The sequence below is a fragment of the Gobio gobio genome, assembly GCF_949357685.1.
Source record: "Gobio gobio genome assembly, chromosome: 19".
In the NCBI taxonomy this organism is placed as follows: domain Eukaryota; kingdom Metazoa; phylum Chordata; class Actinopteri; order Cypriniformes; family Gobionidae; genus Gobio; species Gobio gobio.
In genome coordinates this window covers 19,331,448-19,358,852 of record NC_137112.1, presented here as the reverse complement: position 1 = coordinate 19,358,852, position 27,405 = coordinate 19,331,448, and the positions used below count along the sequence as shown (strand labels likewise).

The 27,405-nt window shown below is 42.6% G+C and overlaps 1 protein-coding gene across 1 annotated transcript in view; it reads left to right on the top strand.

The window, feature by feature from the left end:
* The window catches only part of LOC307142845 (bactericidal permeability-increasing protein-like), a 282,251-nt gene that overhangs the window by 190,469 nt on the left and 64,377 nt on the right, over positions 1 to 27,405 (top strand). The window contains exons 3-9 of the mRNA XM_079843979.1: positions 1,219 to 1,333; positions 6,238 to 6,369; positions 6,464 to 6,619; positions 25,393 to 25,456; positions 25,571 to 25,631; positions 25,750 to 25,841; positions 25,938 to 26,114. Of these exons, the coding sequence (XP_079700105.1) occupies positions 1,219 to 1,333; positions 6,238 to 6,369; positions 6,464 to 6,619; positions 25,393 to 25,456; positions 25,571 to 25,631; positions 25,750 to 25,841; positions 25,938 to 26,114 (797 nt within the window). The remainder of the gene's footprint in view (positions 1 to 1,218; positions 1,334 to 6,237; positions 6,370 to 6,463; positions 6,620 to 25,392; positions 25,457 to 25,570; positions 25,632 to 25,749; positions 25,842 to 25,937; positions 26,115 to 27,405) is intronic.

The window sequence follows — 27,405 nt, the reverse complement described above, 5'->3', positions numbered from 1 at the left end:
GTAGTTAGATATATGCAAAAACAACATTTTTGGAAATAGTTAAAATAGTTTTGCACAAAGTGTTGCTTTTGCAAGCGATGTCTGATGTTTTGCATGTTGTGTGTTTTGTGTGTAGAGTTACAAGAAATGGAGCCATATTTTCAGAAATTGTGTGTAAGCAATTAGATAAAACTGTAAATGAATTCTACTTAAAAAATTGGAGCAAACTGGTTGCCCTAAAAATTTAGTAATGTGTACTAAAACGAGTACATTTAACTTAAATTTAAGTTAACATTTTAACTTAAACTTTAAACTTGTTTTAGTCAAAAAAATTCAGAACCTAGATAAAACTCCCCCTGCTGCTACTCTGATTTGCATTTGTGTAGCTCACAGCATGTTCATTTACATGATAAAGCCTCCCCTAGAATTAAGGGGAGGGGGGGTCATGGGGGGACAACTGCCAAGCAAGGCCCACGTCAATTTCCGACAATTTACGGCAGTTTTCGGTGTTGCCTGCAAATTGCTGTGCACAGTCGTAAACCTGAAGTTTCACGGCAATCTACAGTGTCACATACTGATGAAAATCCCACTTTTCATGCAGTGATAACCTTCAACAGTGTGATTCCATTGATGCTTAGTAAGCCTTTTGTGGCCAATGGCTCTTGTAGTGGTATGCAACCAAGAAGGTCTCAGAAAAATCTTACTAGAACAGCTGAGATTTATTTGGATCAACTGAAGTGACCCCAAATCATGTGAAGTCAGAGTCATTTCACATAAGCTTCATGATTAGTTCATTCTGTAGACAGCCACATACCCAATTATAAAAGGGTGTGCACAGTTATTGTAAGTTATAATTAATATCTTTGAAATTAGTAACTTTTTTCAGTGGCATTGCATGGGTTGATTTTAAAATTACAGGTGCAAAATTTCTGACAATTTTATATCACAAAAACAGCTGTTTTATCAGGAGTGTGTAGAGTTTTTATATCCACTGTTGGTCAATAAGCTTATTAGTTATTTTTTTATATTTTTTTATCTTATAAGTTATTTTAAAAGCTTTTTTTCAAAGCATTTTTTTTTATGATTATGATACAGGGGGAGTAGATTTATTGAATCAGAACAGTCTTTTGAAATAGAGAATTTGATTTAGCTAAACTTGTTAACTAGGTAGCTACTTAAACAGAATCTCAGGACACTAACTCTGAGGCATAGTTTCTAAATGTCTTTGTTTGAATGTAGGCCGACAGATTGGAATTACCTCAATCCAGCAAAAGCTCAGAAGTATTAAAGTGCCAGATTTAAGTGGAACAGAAAAGGTGACTCCTATTGGAAAGGTCCAATATAGTTTTACAGGGTAAGGTCAATGTCCCTTCTAATTCATGGTCATACATTCCTACTATGTAATTCTAAAAGTTAAAGTTGGTTTACATCTTCAAAATGCCTTCTGAGTAATTCTATGAAACATATTATTTCCATTTGATTATATTTGTATACTTCACATGATTTTAAAATATTTTTTTAAGATTGTCCCCTACTGACAAATACAACAAATAAGATATAGTCATAAAAGATAAGAGATATTTACTAAGCCTTGTAAAATTCCTGAATAGATGATGCCATTTTCACAGAATTATTTGTTGAACTGTAGGGTACAACTGGGCTTAAGGCACACCTTAAAATGTGCTTTTCACTACTCCCATAGTGTATGATTGCAGAAAAAAATCTATACGTTTTTATTGAACATTAATGGAGCCACAGATTTTGTGTGAAAATAAATCATAAAGGTGGTTTGTTTTGTTTAAAAAAATTATAAATGCATGATGTAGCAAGGTGGGCCTTTTACTACATTTTCAACAATATTATTGATCTGCCTGCATTGAGACCATTGTATGAGAATTGAACTGAGCTGGACGATGACATCACTGTTTTCTCCAGAGCGGCTGTTTAGATAAATAAACAAAATTAATAACTTTTTTTACAACAGAAATTAACCATCACTGACACTGAACTTACTTTCTGTCAGGATCACTCGTCAATGACTGGCAGTTAGCATAAAGTTTGGTTCTGTTCTGGGTAAACAGAACAGAACCAAAGTATTGCGATACCATCAATTTTCTTAATGACAATAATTAAATGTACAACATAATTGAAGAAATTTGTCTGATTCAAGAGGAATATCAGAAAGGCCAGTCCTGTCTGGACGAGAGGAGGAGCTGGGGATGGAGAAGGGTAATTAGCTCCTGAGAAAGATTATAAAGCTGCTGATAATACTGAATGAACTTTAACCTAGTAGCCTAAATAACAGACCCTGGTGCAGCCACAAATATCATAACTATCTATAATAGGCCTACTGTAATTAAGACATATATTCAACAAATGTATTAAAAACAGAAAGACACTATAGTTTCAGCCTTATGGTGCGTTCACACCAGACGCGAATGACACGATTCGCGCGAGTGATTTACATGTTAAGTCAATTCAAAGACGCGAATAGCCATTCTGCGGTGCGATTCGCGCGAATGAGGCAGGCGGAATGACGCGTGATTCGCGCGAATCGCCCGAGTTGAAAAATCTGAACTTTGGCGGATATTCGCGCCGCGTTAACCAATCAGGAGCTTGCTCTAGTAGTGAACAATGAGGAGAAAATCTGCATATTAATATCTGGTTCAGTGTGCTTATGAGTATCACTGTGATTACATATACACAAGACGAATTATAGCTCGAGACATCACAGAGACATCAGAGCCAGCGGTAGATGGCAGAAGGACTAGACGAGGAAAGGCTGCTCTCGCCGGAGTTAACGAGTGCGGAGCGCCGCTGATCCACTGGAGCTCACAACTCCGAAAATGCCAGATAAAATTTTCAAATAGGCACTCTTTTTATGAATAAACCACAGATTTGGGCTTTAAACAACTACATTATCGCCTGAAAAAGTCTTAAAACTATGTTTTCTCACACATTAACAGGAGTATTTTAACAAAAAAGACGTGTAAACACAGCCCATGTCAGCCATTTCTCAACGAGACGCGCCAGCCGGGAAAAGCCCCTCCCATGACGTGAATTCGCGTCTATTGTGAAGTGAATGTCATGCACGAATGAAGCGAGTAAACTCAAAATGTTCAAGCATCCAACTTCGCCCGAATAGCGCAAATTATTTGCGCCATTCGCGTCTGGTGTGAACGCTACATTAGGCTACAAAAAGGCTGCGGAAACATGGCCAGTGGGTTCGTTGCGCACGTCAATTAATTCCCGGCGTTCCTGTTTGCTGCTTATTTACCGAAAATTCACGAAATTCACTTTAAAGAAAGCCTTTCTATAAAACAAAATCATGTCTGATTCCACTCCATATCTCCAGACATATTGCACGTCTTACTCATGCTGCTCACTTTACATAATCAACACATGAAATTAAAAAAAATAATAATATAATAGGCTAATATTTTCACATATAGCCTAACTATTCAAACTAAATAGGCTACGTTTTCTTTAACCCTCTGTCCGACGAAAGCGCCCGCTAATTTTTTCCTTTCTGAAACAACTCCGTCATTTTTTTGCCATAATTAAGACATAATTATAAACTATAAACGGTCTACTTTTATTTGTGTAAACTCACAATAAAAACAAAGGCTCTGGATTCAGGGAACAGATTATTTTGCATGCATTCAACTCCAAACGCTGTCTACATTCAAAAAATTATTTTGTTTATTAAACGCTTTAAAAATTAAAATTAAAAATCAAAGTTTTTAATTTCAAAAGCATTTCTAAATTCAGTTCATATTTCCAACAAACGAAATTCGAAAGTGAAATTTTGTTCACTTTAAAGTGAATTTTCGTGAATTTTCATGAATTTTCGGTTTCATCAACTAATTGCCTGTTTATTGAATAAATAAGAAGCAAACCAGTAATGCCGGGAATAACGAACCCACTGGTCATGTTTCCGTGGCCTTTTAGTAGCCTAAGGCTGAAACTATAGCGTCTATCTGTTTTTAATACATTTGTTGAATATACTGTATGTCTTAATTACCTTGATCGCTGCTCGCATCAAGTTTAAGGCGCTGACACTTGCCTACAAAGCCACCACGCGCTCAGCTCCTGCATACTTTGACTCGATTCTACAAATCCACACTCCCACCAGAAGCCTTCGCTCAGCTAAGGAGCGACGGCTTGTGGTACCATCACAGAGAGGCAAAAAATCCCTTTCCAGAACATTTTCATTCAACGTTCCCAGCTGGTGGAATGATCTTCCCAACGCCATCCGAAACACAGAATCATTGACAACATTCAAAAGTCAACTAAAAACTCAGCTCTTCCGTGATCACTTAACCTCATAATTTTTTTTTTTAAAAAACCTTTCCTTTCCTCTTTCTCCTCCTTTTTTCCCTCCCTACCCTAGCCTGTGCTACACTGAGCAATGTACACGGTCTCAGTATTTCAGGCACTTACTCGACTCTTCATGACCAATCGCTTCGTGTACCCCCAAGTTGTAAGTCGCTTTGGATAAAAGCTTCTGCTAAATGCATAAATGTAAATGTAAATTACGGCCTATTATAGATTGTTATGATATTTGTGGCTGCACCGGGGTCCGTTATTTAGGTTACTAGGTTAAAGTTACGCCACAGAGGCTAATCATGAGCGGTCCATGCATGGCACCTTACCCATGGCTATCTGTTATGAACTGTAGGCTACATCAATAAATTACAACAATTTCATGCTATGGGCACTGCCATTGATACAGGCAGCGGATGAGCATATTTTACGCTGAGCTTGCGTGTGACAAAGTGTGACAAAGGCACATAGGCTATATGAATTATCTAATGTGATACAGACATATACACACATCAGTATACAACACGTCCTTATTAGGAGAAAATATACTGTATGTCGTTTTAACGAGAAAAATATTTAGTTTTAACGACATAAGATCTCGTTATTATGAGAAAAGATGTTGTTAAAACGACATATCTCATTATTACGAGAAAAGATGTCGTTAAAACGACATAACATCTCGTTATTACGAGAAAAGATGTTGTTAAAACGACATATCTCGTTATTACGAGAAAAGATGTCGTTAAAACAACATAACATCTCGTTATTACGACATAATTGAGTGGAAAAAATAATATGTATGTGGCAGCAATGCATCACCGTAGTATTCCAATGTGGACGTGGATCAGCTGACAGTCAGCTGATGCGAGCCTGACTAACGTGACCTGCCAGAAATGATGCTACGCATGATTAAGCTAGACTATGACGCCATTTTCTTCTAGATCTGCTGTAAAGCTGAAACAAACTTTGTTGCAATATTTTCCTGTTATCAATGTAAAGTTGCTTTGATGCAATCTGTATTGTAAAAAGCACAATATAAATAAAGGTGACTTGCACACGGGGTAAAAGGTAATATGGGTTGATTGAATAATGCTTAAGGTAATATTTGTTTAAAATAATTAATTTAGCAAAGTTTGTACTATTTTCTGTTTAAATAAATGAATTCATTTGAATCATTTTAATATATGATATGGTTAATATATCATTTTAAATATGATGGTTTCATTATAAATAAATTATCTCTAAGGTGGACAGCAAAATTAATATATGATATTTCCTGAATCTAACCATGTCATGTCATATGGTCATATGGTCAGCCAGCTATTTATTATCCTGCTAATTATTATGACTTTAGCCCCAACAGCAGGGGCACTTTTTACCCCACTTACCATACTTTTACATATTCTTCCGTCATTTAAAAAATGTTTGCTTTAATTACCTTGAAAAAAAAAAGTACAAAAAAAGAGACCTTTGCCTCAAAATATAGCCAATACTTTTATTATAATAATAACAATAAAAATAATAATAATAATAATAATAATAATAATAATTCTCATTTGCTACATAAATCTACAACATTTAAAAATATACAAATATCAAATAAAATATTAGATCAAATTAGTGCAGAATGAACTTTGCGTTGCTGTCCGCGATCACGTTGAGGATCATCCAAACTTCTACGTGCATTATCAGAATTGGTTGTTAAGAAAAATGCTGAGCAAAATTTTTTTGTGCCATCTAGTGGTTTAAAGGAGAGTAAAGTCAAATGCGCCTTTACCCCAGTGCGCCTTTAGCCCCATTGTACCCTATACATATTTTTTTTACATTTGGACACATAAGGGTTGAAAAGGCATTAGCATAAGGATTACTGTATTGCTGGTAATATGCTTGTAATAGCATATAGTAAAAGCTTCACCAATATTCACATCATAGGATGCAGATTGTAAACCTGGGACTTCCCAAATCAGCACTGGGGTTAGTTCCTGACACTGGAGTCATTCTTTCAATTGACCACGTCTACATCAATCTGCATGGCAACTGGAGAGTCAAATACCTCAGGATCATGTAAGTAAAGACATTATTTATTCGCACTAGCTTAATGAGTTAAATTCAGGGGGGGAAATGTAATATGCTAAATATCTGATATCTTTGTACACAGAAAAGACAGTGGATCATTTGATCTGGCTGTGAATGAACTGACGATTAGCACCACTATTGCAGTCATGAGTGATGACACTGGCCGCCCAACAGTCAGCATGACCAACTGTGCAGCAAGTGTGGGAAGTGTCAACGTCAAATTTCATGGCGGGGCCAGGTAACACTCTGCAACTAACACACAGCAGTCAAAGTCCAAAGATGAATGTTAAATAACTATATAGTGTCAGCTTCACAATTTAGATTAAAAAGTAAAATCTTTCATTACAGTTGCTCTTACATATTAAAAGTTTAATGAAGAAGAACCCATTCCACAAAATAACTGTGTTCTTTTTTCGAAATTTTATATAGCATGTCAAAAGAAGGACATTTCAGAGGAAGTGCAATATGTGGCTGTTTTCTAAATGATTCGAGTAAAAGGGGGAAGGGAAAGGGGAAGTTTAGTTGTACAATCTTTATGTGAATACAGGGAGTGCAGAATTATTAGGCACGTTGATTTTCTGATCATATTTTTTTTCCAGGCACATTTGACCAATTCCAAACCACAGTAATCCTAATAACTACTATTGATTTAGTATTTAATAATGTATAAGTGATATATAATTGTTCATGAAGCCCGGAAATCAAAATCACCTTATATTCAGGTGTGCAGAATTATTAGGCATGTTTTATTTTACAGATAAATTGAGCCAAAAAAGAGATTTAACTCAGACTGAAAAGTCAAAAAGTATTAAATGCCCATGAGAAGGATGCAATATTAATGCAATACTAGACATTGCAGTTAAGGCATGACCATTGGACAGTGAAATGCTCGTTGGGTCAGCAGGGTCAGACAAAAACAGGTGGTGAAGAAAAGACACCTGTTAACTGCAAAAGAATTAAGAATTAAGGTGAAGAATTAAGGGTGAAACCATCAGGAACCCTTTAGTCTCCGGCGCCACCATTTTCCAAAGCTGCAACCTACCTGGAGTCTCCAGAAGTGCAAGGTGTCAGGATCTCAGAGACTTCAGTTAGGTAAAGAATCCTAAAAAATGACCCCCACTAGATAAGAATCACAAGCTGAAGTGTTGTAAAATACATGAAGAAGTTTTTTTTATAGGCTTTATGGACAGATAGGTTGAGAGTGACTCTTGAAGGACCAGCACCACATCCTCTTGCACCACTGTTTGAAGAATTCATCTTCCAGAATTTGGCAGTACGTTTTGGGAGTTCATTTTTAGTCCATCTCTGCAAAAAGGACTTCAGGATGGACTAAAATGAACTCCCAAAACGTACTGCCAGATTCTGGAAGATGAATTCTTCAAACAGTGGTACTAGAGGATGTGGTGCTGGTCCTTCAAGAGTCACTCTCAACCTATAAAACCTATAAAGCCTATAAAAAAGCAGGCTTCATGTATTTTACAACACTTCAGCTTGTGATTCTTATCTAGTGGGGGTCATTTTTTAGGATTCTTTACCTAACTGAAGTCTCTGAGATCCTGACACCTTGCACTTCTGGAGACTCCAGGTAGGTTGCAGCTCTGGAAAATGGTGGCGCTGGAGACTAAAGGGTTCCTGATGGTTTCACCCTTAATTCTTCACCTTAATTCTTAATTCTTTTGCGGTTAATAGGTGTCTTTTCTCCGCCACATTTAGATTTTTGTCTGACCCTGCTGACCCAACGAGCATTTCACTGTCCAATGGTCATGCCTTAACTGCAATGTCTAGTATTGCATTAGTATTGCATCCTTCTCATGGGCATTTAATACTTTTTGACTTTTCAGTCTGAGTTAAATCTCTTTTTTGGCTCAATTTATCTGTAAAAGAAAACGTCTCGGTTACGGATGTAACCCTCGTTCCCTGAGGAGGGAACGGAGACGTAACGTTAGTGACTTACGAATGGGGGTTTCGCTTAGAAGCCTATCAACTTCGAGCTTTGAGAAAACGCCCAATGGCGTGCCAATGCCATGGGCATGCGGAATTTGCATACGTAACTCCGCCTCACTGCATGAGTATATAAGGAAGTACGAGGCAATATCGCATTATGTTACCTGCTTGAGGAGCCAAGACTGAACTCCTTGCTTCCAGGTAGCACAACTGATGTGGCAAGGGGACGTTACGTCTCCGTTCCCTCCTCAGGGAACAAGGGTTACATCCGTAACCGAGACGTTCCCTTTCGTTCAGTCATTATGACGTAACGTTAGTGACTAACGAATGGGGGTCCCAATATAATCCCGCCACTCAGCTGTCTTCCAGTGCCCTGCGTAAGTGTGAGTACCCTGTCGTAAGACTAGTACGGACGAAGGACTCCCACTTAACACAGGAATACCAAGGTACACTGGGAAGCATATCCCAGTGAGGAAATGCCAAAAATGCCTACCCGTGGGGAGGACTTAAGAGACACATATGACCCGCTGAGGGTTGCATATGGAAGATCTCTAGGGTACCAGCCGAAGGTGGATTTTTAACCCTAGGGGTGGCGGGGACACGCCAAGGGAAGAAACCCGCTCACTGCGGAGACTTACGGTGAAATACACATGTGGGGGTCGCCGGAGGGAACCATGCACATGGGGCACCTGGCCGGACATGAGGGTCTGGGCTCGAAAGGGCAGACTGAACTGATGTCGGCGTCGACAGTGCTGGAGGAGCTCAGGGCTCTCGGGGAGCTCACCTGAGGAAAATATCGCACGTATCCAGTCCGTGGAGTGGAGTGGCGAGCAAGCGAAGACACCTGAGCCTGGCCCATCACCGGCCCCTCGGACACTGGCTCCACTCGGAGATTATAGAATCTGGCGAATGTGTTGGGTGTCGCCCAGCCTGCAGCTCTGCAGATGTCTGCTAGCGAGGCGCCATGCGCTAGAGCCCAAGAGGAGGCCACACTCCGGGTGGAGTGTGCCCTCACACCAAGGGGACATGGTCGGCCTTGCTGCTGGTAAGCCAAAGCAATGGTGTCCACTATCCAGTGAGACAGCCTTTGCTTTGAGAGAGCACTTCCCTTCCGCTCTCCTCCATAACAGACAAAGAGCTGGTCTGAGGTCCTGAAACACTGCGTCATGTCTACGTAGGCGCGGAGGGCGCGTACTGGACAGAGCAATGCCAAGGCTGGGTCTGCCTCCTCCAAAGGCAGCGCTTGCAGGTTCACCACCTGGTCCTTAAACGGAGTGGTGGGAACCTTGGGCACATATCCAGGCCGGGGTCTCAGGATCACGTGAGAGTTAGCCGGCCCGAATTCCAGGCACGCTTCGTCAACCGAAAATGCCTGCAGGTCCCCGACCCTCTTGACTGAGGCCAATGCGGTCAGCAGAGCCGTCTTCATAGACAGAAACTTAATATCGACCGACCGCAAAGGCTCAAAGGGAGGTCTCTGCAGAGCAGTTAACACCACTGCGAGGTCCCAAGAGGGTACGAGAGGAGAGCGAGGAGGATTCTGTCTCCTGGCTCCCCTCAGGAACCTGATGACCAGGTCGTGCTGACTTACCTTCTTGTTCTCCAAGAGATCGTGGTTGGCAGATATTGCAGCCACATATACCTTGAGGGTGGAGGGAGACAGCCTTCGCTCCAGCCCCTCTTGGAGAAACTCAAGCACGGACCCGATCGGGCATTTCCAGGGGTCTTCTTGGCGGGAAGAGCACCAGGTGACGAAGAGGTTCCACTTCAATGCATAGGCATGCCGAGTGGACTCTGCCCTAGCGGAAGTGATGGTGGCGACCACCGCAGGTGGTAGGCCACTCAAACCTGCCGCGTCCCGTCTAGGAGCCACACGTGGAGGTTCCAAAGGTCGGGACGCGGGTGCCAATGGGTGCCCCATCTCTGAGTAAGGAGGTCCGGTCTCAGAGGAATTGGCCAGGGAGGGGCTGTCGCAAGGAGTATGAGTTCGGGGAACCAGGTCCGGCCATGCCAGTATGGGGCGACCAAAAGGACCTGCTCCTTGTCCTCCCTGATCTTGCACAGAAGCTGTGCGAGTAGGCTCACTGGGGGGAACGCATATTTGCGTAGGCCCCGCGGCCAGCTGTGCGCCAGTGCATCCGTGCCGAGCGTGCACTCGGTCAGGGAATAATACAGGCTGCAGTTGGAAGAGTCGTGGGAGGCAAACAGATCTACCTGTGCGTCGCCGAACTGTTCCCAAATCAGCTGAACCGTCCGGGGATGGAGTCTCCATTCTCCCGGGAGAGGCTGAAACCGCGAGAGCTCGTCGGCTGCGTGGTTCAGGACTCCCGGAATATGGACAGCATGAAGGGACCTCAGGCGCTTCTGACTCCATAGGATGAGATGGCGGGCGAGTTGAGACATACGGCGGGAGCGTAGACCGCCCTGGTGGTTGATGTACGCTACTACGGCCGTGTTGTCTGTCCGGACAAGCACATGTTGGCCCTTCAGCAGCGCTCGGAAGCGGTGCAGGGCGAACCGTACTGCCAGCAACTCGAGGCAATTGACATGCAGAAGGCGCTGGGGTCCAGTTTGCTCTTTTCCCAGTTGACCCGAAGGCCCAGACGGGCTAAGTGGTGGAGAACCAGATCTCTGTGTCCGCAAACCTGCTCTCGAGAGTGGCCTAGTATGAGCCAGTCGTCGAGGTAGTTCAGGATGCGGACCCCGTGCTGCCGAAGGGGCGCAAGGGCTGCCTCGGCGACCTTCGTGAAGACGCGAGGGGACAGAGATAACCCGAATGGGAGAACCGCGTACTGGTATGCCCGCCCCTCGAAAGCAAACCGTAGGAACGGTCTGTGTCGAGGAAGGATGGAGACATGGAAGTAGGCGTCCTTCAGGTCGATCGCTGCAAACCAATCGTACGGACGAACGCATTCGAAAAGGCGTTTCGCAGTCAACATCTTGAACGGAAGCCGGTGAAGGGATCGGTTCAAGATGCGAAGGTCCAGGATTGGCCGTAACCCACCGGTTTTCTTGGGTACAATGAAGTAGGGGCTGTAGAACCCCAACTTCATTTCGGCTGGAGGGACAGGCTCGATCGCACCCTTCGCCAGTAGAATGGCAATCTCCGCACGCATGACGGGGGCATGGGCCCCGGTCACGGTATAGCGGACTCCCCTGTAACGGGGAGGAGCCTGCGCGAACTGAATCGCGTAGCCGAGCCTGACGGTCCGGGCAACCCAGCGGGACAGCCCCGGAAGCTGAAGCCAGGCTTCCAGAGACTGCACCAACGGGGTCATACGGACAGTAGGCGTACCCTGGGTGGGGCAGCGAGGCAGCGTTACCGGCGCGGACAAGGGAGGCTGTTGGGCGTCCCGGGGTCGGAGCACGGTTAACGGCTGCGCCCTGACAGAGGAGACCAGGGAAGGACTCGCGTTCCACTGGGGTCTGCTCTGCCAGGGGGCTGGCGACAGAGAGGGACGAGAGTGGCGAGACCCGAGGGTGGCGCGCACTGCCGTCACCGATCTCTGGGGGCTCAGGGATGGGTTTGTCAGTTCTTTCTTTAACCACATTAGGGTGCTGCTGACCCGGGGGCCAGCAGCTGAACAAAAGATTCTCCCCCGGCCCTCCACCGGGGGAAGGAGCGGCCCTGCCGCCGTCTCCTGGAAAGAACTGCCCATCCCTGAGCCGTCCGCATCAGGAGCGCCGCTTAGCCTGGCGTTTCTTCGCGGGCTGCGGGGCTGGAGCGGACTGGGACGCCTTCCTGCGGCTGCCTCTGCGCGGCCCGGGTGGAGGCTGCTGCTTGGGTGGCGCAGAGGTAGAGGGGGCCGCAGGAGGACGTCCTCGGCGGCGAGCAGGCTGAGGCACCTGCGCGGGCGGTGGGGTGGAGGCAGCAGCTGACCGCCGGGGCAGGATGTGTTTTATCGCCTCAGTCTGCTTCTGAGCGGCCGAGAACTGTTGGGCGAAGCTCTCGACCGCTCCGCCGAATAGCCCATCCTGCGATATGGGGGCGTTGAGGAAACGGGTTCGCTCAGCGTCACGCATATCAGACAGGTTGAGCCATAGGTGTCTCTCCTGGACCACATTTGTGGACATCACCTGACCCAGGGAGCGTGCGGTCACCTTCGTCGCCCGGAGAGCGAGGTCGGTGGCGGCACGCAACTCATTGCTGAGTCCTGGATCAGCCCCTCTCTCGTGCATATCACACAGCAACTTGGCCTGGTAAGCCTGAAGAGTTGCCATGGTATGCAAAGAAGCGGCGGCCTGCCCCGCAGCTCTATAGGACTTCGCCACCAGGGATGACGAAAACCTACAGGCCTTGGAGGGGTGCTTTGGGTCACCACGCCAGGACGAAGCGCTCTGTGGACACAGTTGCATCGCAACAGAACGTTCGACTGGGGGGACCCCAGTGTACCCATGAGCCGCGGCTCCATCGAGGGAGGTGAAGGCGGAAGAGGCCGCCAAACGTTCAAGGGAAGACAACGGGGACTTCCAGGAACGCGCGACCTCTTCATGCACCTCGGGGAAGAAAGGTATTGGAGGAGCGGCCGGACGGGTGTCCGGACGCGCCGCCCCCAAAAACCAATCATCCAACCGCGAACGCTCGGGCCGAAGCGGAGGGTTCCACTCCAGTCCAAGCGCTGCGGCGGCCCGAGACAGCATGGCTGTCAATTCTGGGTCTGACTCGGGCAATGCTCGGGCATCAGCACGGAATTCACGGAGTCTCGATCCAAGCACTGAGATGGCCAGGTTCCCGCAGAGGGAACATGAGTCATCCACAAGCGCTGCCTGAGCGTGCTGAAAGCCCAAACACGTCACACAGCGCTCGTGCCCGTCAAAAGAAAAAAGCGATCTACCGCACCAAGAAGTGCACGGACGAAACATCCTGAAAAGGACGCGTCACGTGCAAGCTCTTTTGTGAGAGGAAACTTTGCAGTCGATGCCGAAGTGCCCAGGGAAACACACACCAGCTGTCAGGCGGACCACTGCACAGATCAGCAGGCAGGAAGTATGCGATCACTGGAACGCGCCGTCACACCAACACCGACTGGAAAGCTGCTCGTCTCGAAGAAGCTGACAGAGTCTCAGAAGGCTGTAGGAGTGAAGAGGTAGGTACTCTTGGCTCCGAAAGCAGAAACATAATGCGATATTGCCTCGTACTTCCTTATATACTCACGCAGTGAGGCGGAGTTACGTATGCAAATTCCGCATGCCCATGGCATTGGCACGCCATTGGGCGTTTTCTCAAAGCTCGAAGTTGATAGGCTTCTAAGCGAAACCCCCATTCGTTAGTCACTAACGTTACGTCGTAGTGACTGAACGAAAGGGAACATGCCTAATAATTCTGCACACCTGAATATAAGGTGATTTTCATTTCCGGCCTTCATGAACAATTATATATCACTTATACATTATTAAATACTAAATCAATAGTAGTTATTAGGATTACTGTGGTTTGGAATTGGTCAAATGTGCCTGGAAAAAAAATATGATCAGAAAATCAACGTGCCTAATAATTCTGCACTCCCTGTAAATAAAAAAAGTATAATTTGTCTTAAGTAAGCTGAATGTCTCTGATTGTCATAGGATTATATAGTTGTGGCAATTTTAAGGAACACCCCTTGTGTGGTGTTTGTAACTGTTTGATGCAATCACTGTAAACAATTTACTGTAAATTTACAGCAATTTACTGGCAATTTTGGTTGCCAGTAAGACTGTAAATTTACAAGGGTACTGTAAATCATTAGTTACAATTGTACTGTAAAAATACAGTGCACTACTGAAAAGATACTGTAAAATTACAGTAGAAAAAAATTACTGTACAATTTACAGGAATTTACTGGCCAAAAAATTACCAAAACAATCCTGTAAAAATATTGTTAATTGCTGTAAAATTGATTATAGAATAATACTGCAAAGCAATTTACAGTTAATTAATGTATGTGAAACACAATCATTTGTAGTTTTTCTTAAATTTAACAATTTATTAATTATTCATTAAATTTATTTGAACTCAAATAATATATATAGAATCAAACCATGATTTTATTTGTGCAAGCTTTACTTTGAAACATCTAAGTAAATAATACAATAGATATCATGTAGACACGATATCTACATAATAGAAGTAAATAATGAATACAGAGACTTCAATACTTAGTACATAATACACAATAGCGGTAACATTCGACAGATCGCTATGAGCAGCCAGAGCTAAAGCAGCCAGAGAAATACTAATGTTACAGAGTCAAAGGTCAAGAGCCCAACTAAAGCAAACACTTATCATGCCTGCATTGACACATTATGATGACTTCCAACGAAACTATTATTTTCATTAAAACAGAAATAAAGTCAATCTGGTTAGTTATAAGTTAGTTCACATATTATTGTTAGGTTTAGTAACTTGCGATTCTGTGACATCTGAAGTTCATTTGTGACCAGTCACGGAAGGTAGGGACACAAGTCGGTTCTGGAGCATTTTGAGTTATTTACAGATTATGAAAGTGTAGTCTCCAAGCTTTCCAGTGATGTGTAACACATGGAAATCTGATAATATTTGGAGAAGTTGTGTCCATTTGAAAGTAGGCACTCAAAAAAGCTTAACAGGGAGAAATTTGCCTCTAAAGATTTTGTTCTCACCTGCTGGGAGTGACAATAGGGCTAATTTACATCTCATTTAGATAAGCCATACCCCCTGTAAAGCTGTATACACTCTAAGTAGATTGGTCTCTGAAAACAGATCCCAATTCGTCGGTCAGTTCCGACATACGTCAAACGTGACCAACTGAAAGGGAACCTTTCACAATCAGTTGAAAAATCCTGCTTGTCAAAACGAGCATAGAATGTATTGAGTTATTTTACAAATAATGCTGGATCCATTGCAGTATTTGCACATGCAGTATTTCTAATTTCACATCCTGTTAGTGTCCGTACTTTCTGAAATGCTTGTTTTGTGTTCATATTGGAGAATACATTTTTAAGTCTGTCCTTGTATTTCAGTTTTGCCCTGAATACCTCATTCTTCATATTGCGGGTTGCCAATTTCAGGCTAACCCAGTTCTTCTCTCTGAATGCTTAATGTTTTTCTTTAAGACATTGTTTTATTTGGGGTGAAATCCATGGCTTGGAGTTAGGATATTTTCGTACTGTTTTAACCGGGATACACATGCTGATACAAAATTTGATGTAATCAGTAATAACAGAAACTGTCATTCAGATTCCCATCAAAGATGTCCCAATCTGTACAAGCCAACAAACCCTGTAAACAGGTGATGGCATCCCCTGACCACTGTGGGGCGCTGTAGTATTGTGGACTGAAACTGGTTGTTTCAGTTGTTGTCTGTACAGCGGGAGTAGGGAGATAATATTAGGATCAGCAGCTCCAAGCGGTGGATATTGTCACGGTCTTACCGTGTGTAGCGTTTTTTTTGGGTTACATATATTATTAAACTAAATTTAGCTCAATAGGGTATTATGGGTATTAATATTTAGGGATTTATGATTAATCATAACAGGTTATAATCGAATCGTAAATCTCCAAAATCCCCCAATAAAAAGGAATACCTAACCTAGGTATTTATGCAATATATATATACAGTATATATATATATATATATATATATATATATATATATATATATATATATATATATATATATATATATATATATATATGGTTAACAACAATTTATTGCAAATTAACTACAGATTTATATCTATATTAAATAATCACAGAGTAACCTCTAAGGAGTTGATTCAAAATTCCTCTGATCCGTTCAGTTTAACGAACGAGCAGTACAATCCTTATCAACTCTCACAAGGTCTTCTACCCAATTTTCAGAAAGTTTATCCCTTTGACCACAAAGGATAAACTTTCCGAACTATGATATTAATTACAGCATTCAAAGATACTTATAAGAGCTCATAGCTTAGATCTAACATTAAAGGGACTTGTGTTTGTGAGCGACAACAATGACAATCAAAACTTGGATACAATGGTTTTAATAATTGACACTAGGCTATGATTAAATAAAGAATACATGTATATACAGAATAACGAAAGTAACGAAAAAGAATGAAGAGAATAGAAATAGAGGAAGGACAGAGGAATGGCAATTTCACCAACATAACCATAGAGCTAGCAAGAACAATTATCACCTTAAACAGGGGTTCAAATCTTAACGCACATCTAAATTTCGATAGAATTGATACTTATATGGTTTCTTTGTGTGGTGTAAAGCAAGATGCGTGCGTTGGTGTTTCTCAGAGTGTTTGTGCGCTGAAGCTCTCTCTCCGTTTGGTCCTTCCGGAGCTTGGTCGGTATACATACTTGGTGTATATATACTGGGCATCGCTGATTAAGACAAAGAAAGAGAAACATTTACATATCAAACATGCTTTGGTTCGAAGGCATACAATCGGAAATATTCTTTACAGAGCAATTTCAGCATTCAAGATGACTTTAACATCGCACAAACACATACATACTTTGTGGTCAACATTCATATAAAAGGGGATCATCATATATATTTCTGGTATGATTGAATTACAAGTTACATAAAGAGGAGTGTGTGTGTGTGTGTGTGTGTGTGTGTGTGTGTGTGTGTGTGTGTGTGTGTGTGTGTGTGTGTGTGTGTGTGTGTGTGTGTGTGTGTGTGTGTGTGTGTGTGTGTGTGTGTGTGTGTGTGTGTGTGTGTGTGTGTGTGTGTGGGCATGTTTTCGTGAAATATCAGGACACAAATGTGTATAATGACATGGGTATGACATAGGTATTACAAAAAGAGGGTGAAATATGAGGACGTTCCCCATGTCCTCACTTTTCAAAATGCTTATAAATCACACAGAATGAGGTTTTTTTCACAGAAAGTGAACTGCACAGTCTCCTGTGAGGGTTAGGTTTAGGGGCAGGGGCAGTGTAAGGGGATAGAAAATACGGTTTGTACGGTATAAAAACCATTACGCCTATGGACTGTCCTCACATTTCACAAAAACAAACGTGTGTGTGTGTGTGTGTGTGTGTGTGTGTGTGTGTGTGTGTGTGTGTGTGTGTGTGTGTGTGTGTGTGTGTTGTGTGAATTGCAATGAATCATGTCACAGTCTCTTCATGGGGAGGTGGAAGAGAGTTGGGCCTGGACAGATTGGAATCTGTTCGAAGTTCCAAAAGGGCGATAACGGTGCGGCCTGTGTTACCTCGGCCGGTCATAAAAGCGACAGTGAGGCCTTTTAACTCAGACTTATTGGAGCCAGGCATTAATTTGTATTCAAAACTTTAAAAGGCTAAAAGCATTCTGAAGCTCCGAGCCGAGTTGACTCATCATGATTTAGTCCAGGCACTACACGTGTTTTGTTTTGCTTTCTGATTGTTGTTCGTCACTGTCTGTCTGTGATTTGTGAGATTGTTAACACCTGGGCTGGATGGGCTTTGGGTATTTAATATGCCTGTTCACTAACCATAGGGTGTGGGGGTTTTTCGTGATTTTGTTGTTCTTTCTCTTGCGTTTCGCAGGAATGGGCTCGTGGCAGGTGCCCTAGGATTTGAACACCTCTTTAATTTCATTACGTTTCCCCTGGAACTATGTAATTAATATATATCTTTGCAACCTTATCTATGTTGTGATTGCCCTTTTTGTTGCAGTTACGAGCCGAACTGTAACAAAATTGGGGGCTCATCCGTTTCAAAGTTTGGTTAAAGATTTTTTTCCGCTGATTGAGAACGCTGTTGTCGCGCGCACTGAACTTGACTCTGTTTAGAATCACCTACGTGCGTGCTGCTCCATTTGTTAGTGCTGTCGGTTTGCAACTTGCAAACGTTTGATTATTATTCGCTGCCGAGTTTTTCAAGTTTGTCTCATTATTTTGGTGAAACATCGGTAAGTAGCCTACCTTCTCTATGAGTTTGAATGCAAATTGATATTGGGTTAATCTTGTTCGATCGGTAACGAGAGGTGAGACCGCATTATGTAGTGGTTATTTATTGTAGCGAGGTTAGATGTTTGTTTCTCATAAAGGGTGTCTTTTTCCAAGTAGGTTGTAGCAACGCATTTTGCATTGACCCTTTTTTATTTTAGTTTGTTATTTTTGTGCTGATGCTGGGCTGAGGGCACTGCCGCTGGACTGTATCTCTCTGGTTAACTGAGGGGTATCAGTGCTGTTGGTATAAGGGTTTAAAGGAACTCGGCTCTTGGTTGAAGCACAAAGTTTAGGGTTGAGTTAGTGTTTTTTTTGGTAGTGGGAAAAGACTTATGAGAAATTAGAATCTGTGTTAAAACGAGGTTTGTGTAAGTTGTGTAAAATAAAATGGCCTCAGGGTTAGAAGAGTTTTTAAAACATCCTACTGAGGATGAGTTAGCCAAAATGTCTAAAGACCAATTAATAGAGGTAGCAGCACATTTTGACATTGGGATTACAGCTAAAGTAAAACGTCTAAAAGAGAGTATGGGACTTATTGTAAAATCAGCCTTGGCAGATTTGGGTGTGTTTACATGTAGGCCTGAGAAACAAGCTGTGTCTGAAATTCAAGATCCTAAAGAGAAAGTTAATCCTCAAAAAAGTAGTGCTTCCTTAATTTATGAGCATTTATGAGAAATGGAAAATAGTGAAAGAAATCGGGAACTTGAATTTCGTAAACTAGATATCGAAGCAGAGACACTGCAGTTAATTAGAGATGGTCAGCTAGAGGCTCGGCCTAGTATTGCACAACCACAAATGGGTAGCTCATTTTTGCAGGGTTTTGATGTTGCAAGAAGTCTTAATCTTATGCCCAAGTTTAATGAAGATGAGTTGGACACTTTCTTTGGTTTATTTGAGCGTTTAGCAAATTTGATGGGATGGAAAGATAGTGAACGAACAATATTGTTGCAGTGTGTGTTCCAAGGTAAAGCTCAGAAAGCCTATTCTACATTTAGTGTGGCGGATAGTCAGATCTATACAAAAGTGAAGGACGTGGTATTGAAAGCATATGAACTAGTTCCTGAAGCATATAGACAGAGGTTTAGAGTTTTGTGTAAAGGAGGGCAACAATCTTTTTCTGAGTTTGCAAGAGATCTGCGCATTCAATTTGATCGGTGGTGTTCCTCATCTCATGCAGATACCTATGAGACTCTTTATGAATTGATGTTGTTGGAACAGTTTAAGAATACTCCATCTGAAAATGTGGCTGTTTTTATAACAGAACGAATAGTTAAAACTGCAGAGGAGGCTTCAATTCTCACTGATGAGTATTCTCTGACGCACAAGGGTGAGGTGAAAAGGAATCGTTGGCGTCGTGCAGAGACTTCTTCGGAGAATGCTGAATCCCCTTCATTTCTGATTGGTGGTAAGCCTGTGAGAAAACCAAAGTTTTCTGAGAAAGATGACCAGTGTGCTTACTGTCTTAAAAGAGGTCATTGGAAAAAAGATTGTCCTACTTTAAAAGCAAAATTAAGTCGTGTCAAGACTGAACCAAAGCCGGCGCTGTCTTCAGTAGTGTCTGAAATGACTAACCTTCCTGATAATGGTGGTGAGCATATCCTCAAACAAGAAGAGGCAGGTTTGTGTAATAAAAATCAAATGTATGCTCCATTCATTACAGATGGTTACGTGTCTCTTGTTGGGGGCAGTAATAAAGTTCCTGTCAAGATTTTTTGGGATCTGCTTTACCCTTTTCTGCGGATTCAAGTACTGGTTACATACAGTAGTTCTTTAGTCTGAACTGGTTAGTGGTACAGTGGTTGTAGGTGTACGACCTTCACTGCCAGTAGAGGGGATATTGGTTATATTAGGAAATAACTTGGCTGGGGGGCGTGTTTGGAGAGGTGTGCCACAGCCACCAATGGTAACCGCTTCTCCCTCTTTAGAGGACCAAACTGTTGTTACACAGTTTCCTGATGTGTTTGTCTCTTGTGCAGTCACTTGTGCTATGAGCAAAAATAATTCTGATGTTTTGCAGGATGTGGAGTCTAAGCCTGAAGATTAGTCAAAGATATCAGTGACTGGCCTCTCTGTTCTCTCTTCTTTCACCTCACCCAAGGAGCTGATTAAAGCTCAACTGGAGGATGACACTCTAAAGGAAGTGTTTTCTTCTGTTTTGCCTTCTAAAAAGATGGGTGAAGTAGCAAGTGGGTACTTTGTTGAAGATGGCATACTACTTAGGAAGTGGCTATCTGGTAAAGAGGTATTGTTGGGTCAGGCATCTGTTCAAGTTGTTGTACCGAAATCTCTGAGAGGTACGGTTCTGAAAACCGCTCATGGAGATGTAGCTGGACATTTTGGGGTTAATAAGGTGTACAATCAGTTGTTATATTACTTTTATTGGCCCCGAATGAAGAAAGATGTTAGACAGTATATTAAAACTTGTCCGACATGCCAATTAACAGGTAAACCTAACTAGCCTCTCAAACCAGTCCCCTTGTATCCTATTCCAGCCGTGGAACCACCGTTCCAACATTTGGTGATAGACTGTGTTGGTCCGTTACCGCCGTCAAAGTCTGGTAACATCTACCTTCTTACTGTCATGTGTCAAAGTACAAGATATCCAGCCGCTTATCCTCTCCGTTCCATCACGACTCGTTCCATGGTAAAGGCCTTGACTCAATTTATATTCATTTTTGGGATTCCTAAGGTCATCCAAAGTGACCAAGGAACTAATTTTACCTCTGGTATGTTTCAGGAGGTGTTGAAACAGCTTGGGGTGAGGCATAATCAATCTACTGCCTACCATGCCCAGAGTCAAGGGGTTTTGGAACGCTTCCAACAGAGCTTAAAATCTCTGTTGTGGGCGTACTGTGTGGAGCTCAATCATGATTGGGAGGAGGGTTTGCCATGTAAAGTATCTGATCAGAATTACATAATTTCTACACCCGAGTGTAAAAGACGCACTCAGTTGTGCCATTCTAATTTATTAAAACCATTCTATGTTCGTTCAGTGGTCTCTGGGGCAGCTCCAGTGGCTGTTGCGATGGCTGCAGTTTCTTGCCCAGTGACGGCTGTATCAGAAGATGTTGTGACACCTGATGACTGTCTTTTACAGCCACGTTTGAAGAATTCAGAAACTCTGACTAATTTGGAGCAGTTGGTGCAACATTTACCTGATCAACAAAGAACTGAGTTGATGTCGTTAATCTTTGAGTTTTCAGTCTTATTTGCAGATGCTCCAACTCAGACCCATCTAATAGAGCATGACAGAGATGTCGGAGAAGCAAAACCTATACGTCAGCGCTTTTACAGTGTCTCCCAGGATAAACAGCGTTATATACATTCTGAAATTAACTATATGACTGAGCATAATATTGCTAAACCTTCCTCTTCCAGATGGGCATCACCTTGCTTGTTGGTGGTGTAGGGATTATGCACCAGTTCAGCTCGGAATCTGGAGGTATTACTTGCGTTTGTGTCTCACGTGTCGTCTCTGACAGGGGACTCTCCTTTTCCCTGGCTGGAGAGGGGTTTTGCCGGGTCTTTGATTCGCTGAAGGTCTGGTCGTGTCTTTTGATCGACGTCTTGGGAAGCCAATCACATGGCGTGTTGGCGGCTGGATGAAGTCTTGTGGGCATTGTTTGAAGTTGAAGCGCGCTGTTGGAGACTCGTTGAGAAACTTTGCGGTGAAACTTAACAGAACACGAGACTTAACGGAAAGAAAATAAACTTTAAGTAAAAGAAAGGAAAGTGAGAGGAGAGCAGATGGTCTGAATGAAATCTGTTAACCCATTTTCTCTGATCTTGGTCTGCCACGATCGTCTCCTTGGCGGATTCTGGAACTGCACTGCGAACAGTTCCCGACTGGGCAGAGCACTCCTGGGAGCTCTCCGTTCAGAACTCAACTCTCGTCAACTGCTGGAACTCAACTCCACTCTGGACTCTTTGTCCGTGTTCTGAGATTAAAACTCAAATATTTGTCCATCCCCTGGATGGGTTCTGGCCAATTAGGGTTCAGGGGTGACTGTGTTTCCACCCCTCCCATAAAATTGGGTTATCTATGGTAATTTAGTTTCCTGCCCTTAAGCAGAGAGTAAATTTAGACCTAATTTCTTACTATAAGGACATGATCCATTCTACAAAGATTTCATTCAGCTCATCTGTTGGATTATACCCATACGAACAAAAAGATATCAAACACGGTGCCTTTTCATGCACTCGTTCAATAGTTACATAATTGCATGAATTGGGAGTGATATACATGCATAATAGTCACGGATATCAGTTGTAGACACACTAACAAGCTAGGTCGAAGGCTATTTTAATGCAAGTCCAATAATCAATGATTTGATGCAGTTCATATGCAACACAGTTTCTGTGAGTTTGCTTGGAGTTTTAGCTGTGTCACGTGGAGTTAATTTACCGGTCATTGCGAAGACAGAGATCTGGTTTGTTTCTTTGTCTTGTGATCACACCGAGTCTTTTGTTCTCTTTGTCTACGTTTTGGTCAAAAGTTCATAGTCAATCAAGTAATTATTATATAAAAGTAGTAGCTCCGGGCAGAATGGAGCCGTCTCTGGTGATAGATGGTTGATTTCCTGGGGTCTGGAGCTGAATTGGGCTTTGTAAAGGGGATGTTAATTTGATCAAATCATTTGGAAGATTCATTCATCTATGTGTCTGTGCCCACAATTCCTACAGTGGGTAAACCAGATGGAACGTATCGGTTCTGTACAGATTATCGAAAATTAAACAATGTTACGAAACCTGATTATTTCCCTCTGCCACGCATGGAGGATTGTATAGACCAAATTGGTCCGGCTACTTATGTCAGTAAATTCGATCTATTGAAGGGTTACTGGCAAGTGCCTCTTACTCCTCGTGCTCAAGAGATTGCATCATTTATTACTTCATTTGGACTATTCTCTTATTCTGTGATGAGTTTTGGCCTTATAAATGCTCCTACCACTTTCCAGCGCCTGATGAACCAGGTAACGTCTGGCTTAGAGGGCTGTGCTGTATACTTAGATGATGTTGTGGTCTACAGTCAGACCTGGGAACAACATCTCTGCCGTGTCCGAGCTCTGTTTGAACGTCTTGCTGAGGCTCGACTTACAGTTAACCTGGCGAAGTGTGAGTCCGCCAGGGCAACGGTAACGTATTTGGGAAAAGTAGTTGGGCAAGGCATGGTGCGTCCTGTGCGGGCTAAGGTTCTGGCCATTGATAACTTCCCTCCACCAAGTACTAAGCGGGAGTTAATGCGTTTTTTAGGCATGGTGGGTTATTATAGGAGTTTTTGTCCAAACTTTTCATCCGTAGTAGCTCCTTTAACAGATTTGCTGAAAACCAATGTAAAATTTGAGTGGTCTTTACTGTGCCAACAGGCATTTGAAAATGTTAAGAGGTTGCTCAGCACGGCACCCGTACTGGTGGCCCCACACTTTGAGTCACCTTTTCAGATCCAGGTGGATGCTAGCCAGGTTGGTGCTGGCGCTGTAATACAGACTGATGAAAATGGAGTAGACCATCCGGTCAGTTTTCTCTAGAAAATTCAATTCGCATCAAGTACATTATTCAACCATTGAAAAGGAGACCTTAGCCTTGATTTGGGCATTACTACATTTTCATGTTTATGTGACAAGTGGTACATCTCCTATTGTGTTTTTTTCTGACCATAACCCACTGACTTTTTTACATTCTCTGCAGAGCCCAAATCAATGTCTGGTTCGATGGTCTCTCTTTTTACAGCCTTACTCCTTGGATATTCGGCATATACGGGGTGTGCATCTGAGACTGACTGGTCTAGCCAAGTTTCTGATAGGGCGATGATACAAATATCCCTGAAGGCCCTTTCCAGTCGACACCTGGCATGTAACAAGTCCATTTTATTGTGAAGTGAACGTATATTTGATAGTATAATAAAGGGAAGAGGAGGTTTAAATGGACGTTTCCTAATTCTGCTGCGAATACCCCCACGTCTTCCTCTTTTCCTTGGCCTAAGCTCCGGTGGTAAGACCACATTAGGCTTGATGTTACACAGCATCGAGGACCGGTGTAGTAAAAGCACATCACGACATCAGCACATCACGACTGTAGGTGACTGTAACCTGTCTGTCGGGTATGCATGGTTCCTGCAGATCAGCCATGCCATTAAGATTAAGGCAATAATAGTAATCGCCTTGTAACGAGGAGTCATTGTTCATCCAGCCAAGTATAACTTAACATGAAAAAAATGAAAAATAAATTACAGACAAAAACTAAATCAAACAGCGTCAAACAAGTACAGGCCGTGCTGTCGCAGCAGAGCATGCCCCAGACTAAACTCCATACAGATGTGTGACTGTGTGGCTTGTTCCCGCCCCTTTCAATCAAACGCAGTTTCGACAGGTGCCACCTGTTGAAACACTTGAAGCTTTATTTAGCCATAGTCACGTGACATAGGTGTTTCGAATCACAGTTCGGAGAGCAGTGTTTCGAAACATCTGCGCTTCGGGATCTCGACAAAGCGCTGAAATGTTAGTTTCGCTTCAGCCATCCCTATTTCAAAGTAAAGCTTGCACAAATAAAATCATGGTTTGATTCTATATATATTATTTGAGTTAAAAGTTAGTATTTTTGCAAATTACTGTATTTCACATACAACAACTAATTGTAAATTGCTTTGCAGTATTATTCTATAATCAATTTTACACAATTAACAATATTTTTACAGGATTTTTGGGGTACTTTTTGGGCCAGTACATTCCTGTAAATTGTACAGTACATTTTTTTAGTGTTCATACATTATTTCTACTGTAATTTTTACAGTAATAACTGTAAAAAAGTTTATTAATTTTACAGTATGAATTCAATAGTTCGCTGTATTTTTACAGTACAATTGTAATTAATGATTTACAGTACCCATGTAAATTTACAGTCTTAATGGCAACCAAAAGTGCCAGTAAGTTGCTGTAAATTTACAGTAAATTCTTACAGTTCAGTGAAAAGTTCAGTAAGGTGGGACAGGGCAATATTAACTTCTTATAAGAGGACATTTGATAAGCTGATAATTTAAACAATCGAAATACTATAATTACTATGTGTTAGTTTAATATTAATAATTATGATAATATAACATCAGGAATTCAAGTTATTTGACAAAAAAATGACAATTGAAAGAGTTGTCTTTTACACTATTATTTCCTGTATTTATGACAGCTGGTTGTATAACCTCTTCAGTTCCTTCATTAATAAGGCTTTACGCAATACTCTGCAGAAACAGGTAAGGAATCTAGGCTGTATGAATGCCCTCTACTAAATGTATACTGTTAAACAAGAACTGAGATGCAATTTAAGGGTATACCAAAGTTTTACATACAACAATCTGCTGTTTCAGATCTGCCCTTTGGTGGCTGACTCCATTGCTGAAATGAACCCCCACCTGAAAACATTAAATGGTGATGTGATAAATCATTATTTATTATTTTTTCAGGATTGGTATGAAAACCAGCATTATTCAATACAATTATCAAGTACACACACAAAAAAAAAACGTTTCTATTGTTGACCCTCCAGTTTTAGCCAAAGTTGACCAATATGCTGAAATTGACTACTCCATGGTGGAGTCTCCTGTCATTTCTAATACTTCAATTGACTTGGATTTAAAGGTAATCTCAAGCACTACTATGTGTTATATTTCTCTAAAACATCTCTGTAAAAATCTCATTTTATAGCTAAATTCAGATTTTTTTCACACTTTATAGGGTGAATTCTACAACATTGGACAACACAAGGAACCCCCTTTCTCCTCAACACCTTTCTCGTTACCTTATCAGAACACTAATATGATGTACATTGGAGTATCTGCCTACTCCATCAACTCAGCAGGCTTTGTGTACTACAGTGCTGGCGCCCTCCGACTCTACATTACTGATGATATGGTGAGATGCCAGTTAAATGTTAATGTTTTTTGCTAGTTTCAGACCGATGCGGTTATCATTTTCACGTATATAAAACGCATGTAAAAAATATATATATATTGCACAAAATTAAAACAATAATGTAAATATTATTATAAGTGTGAATCAAAAAATGAAAAGCGCATTTAAAAAAAGAAGAAGCATGATTTAATCTCTTAAATGTCTTAATGTGTGTTTTGGTCATAATTTAGACTTTTAAAATCTAATTTCAGCTTTTTATCTCATAATTAGGACTTTTAATCATAATTTAGATTTTTATGTCATAATGTTGACTTTAAATCGTCTCGGTTACGTATATAACCCTCGTTCCCTGAAGGAGGGAATGGAGACGTATGTCGGAACTGACCGACGGATTGGGATCCCTACCTACATGCCAGGGATGCTGGCCATTCCAGAGCCCTGCCTGAGCTCGCTGGACCACTCCTATGTTGGATTGGGAGTCAGGGTTCCCGACAGGGAAGGTCAATCACTGCTGTTCCTGCAAGACCCGGTCACTCAGCGTGACTATTGGATAACGCTGGGAAAGCGTGCCTGTCTCGGGAGATGGTATGCTGCGGAGCTACATCCTTCAATGGAAGGAGAGGTAGCGGAATACACATAAGGACTAACCTATCAGGGTAGTACTACATATAGCAGTCTCTGGGGTGGATCCAACCTGGTCCCAGGGGGGAAAGAACACCGCCAAAGATGACAGGGAAAGGCACGGGGCTAGCCGAGTAGGGTAGCTGGTACCGTGGCGGGAGTGGCGCTACAACCCGACACTAGAACAGGCACTTAGCGCTACTGGCCACTGGGGGCGAGGATGCGGGAAGATAACCGGCTCTACACGGAGGCTATAGAATCTAGCGAACGTGTTAGGTGTCGCCCAGCCCGCAGCTCTACATATATCTGTCAGCGAGGCGCCTTGAGCCAGCGCCCAGGAGGAAGCTACACTTGTCTTGGGACTGGTAAGCCAAGACGATAGCATCCACTATCCAGTGGGCTAACCTCTGCTTGGAGACAGCCTTTCCCTTCTGCTGGCCTCTTTAACAGATGAAGAGCTGCTCTGAGGTTCTAAAGTCCTTCACCAGCAGGACATCGATCTCTGACCGCAAGACATGGCCATCGCTGCTCCGCACGGTGGTGAAGAGGATACCCCTGTACTTGGGAGGCCGGCGAGCGAACTGAACCGCATAGCTGAGTCTGAGCCAGTGAGATGGCCTGGGGAGACCTAGTCAGGCCCCCAGAGACTGAGCAAGTGGGACCAACGGCA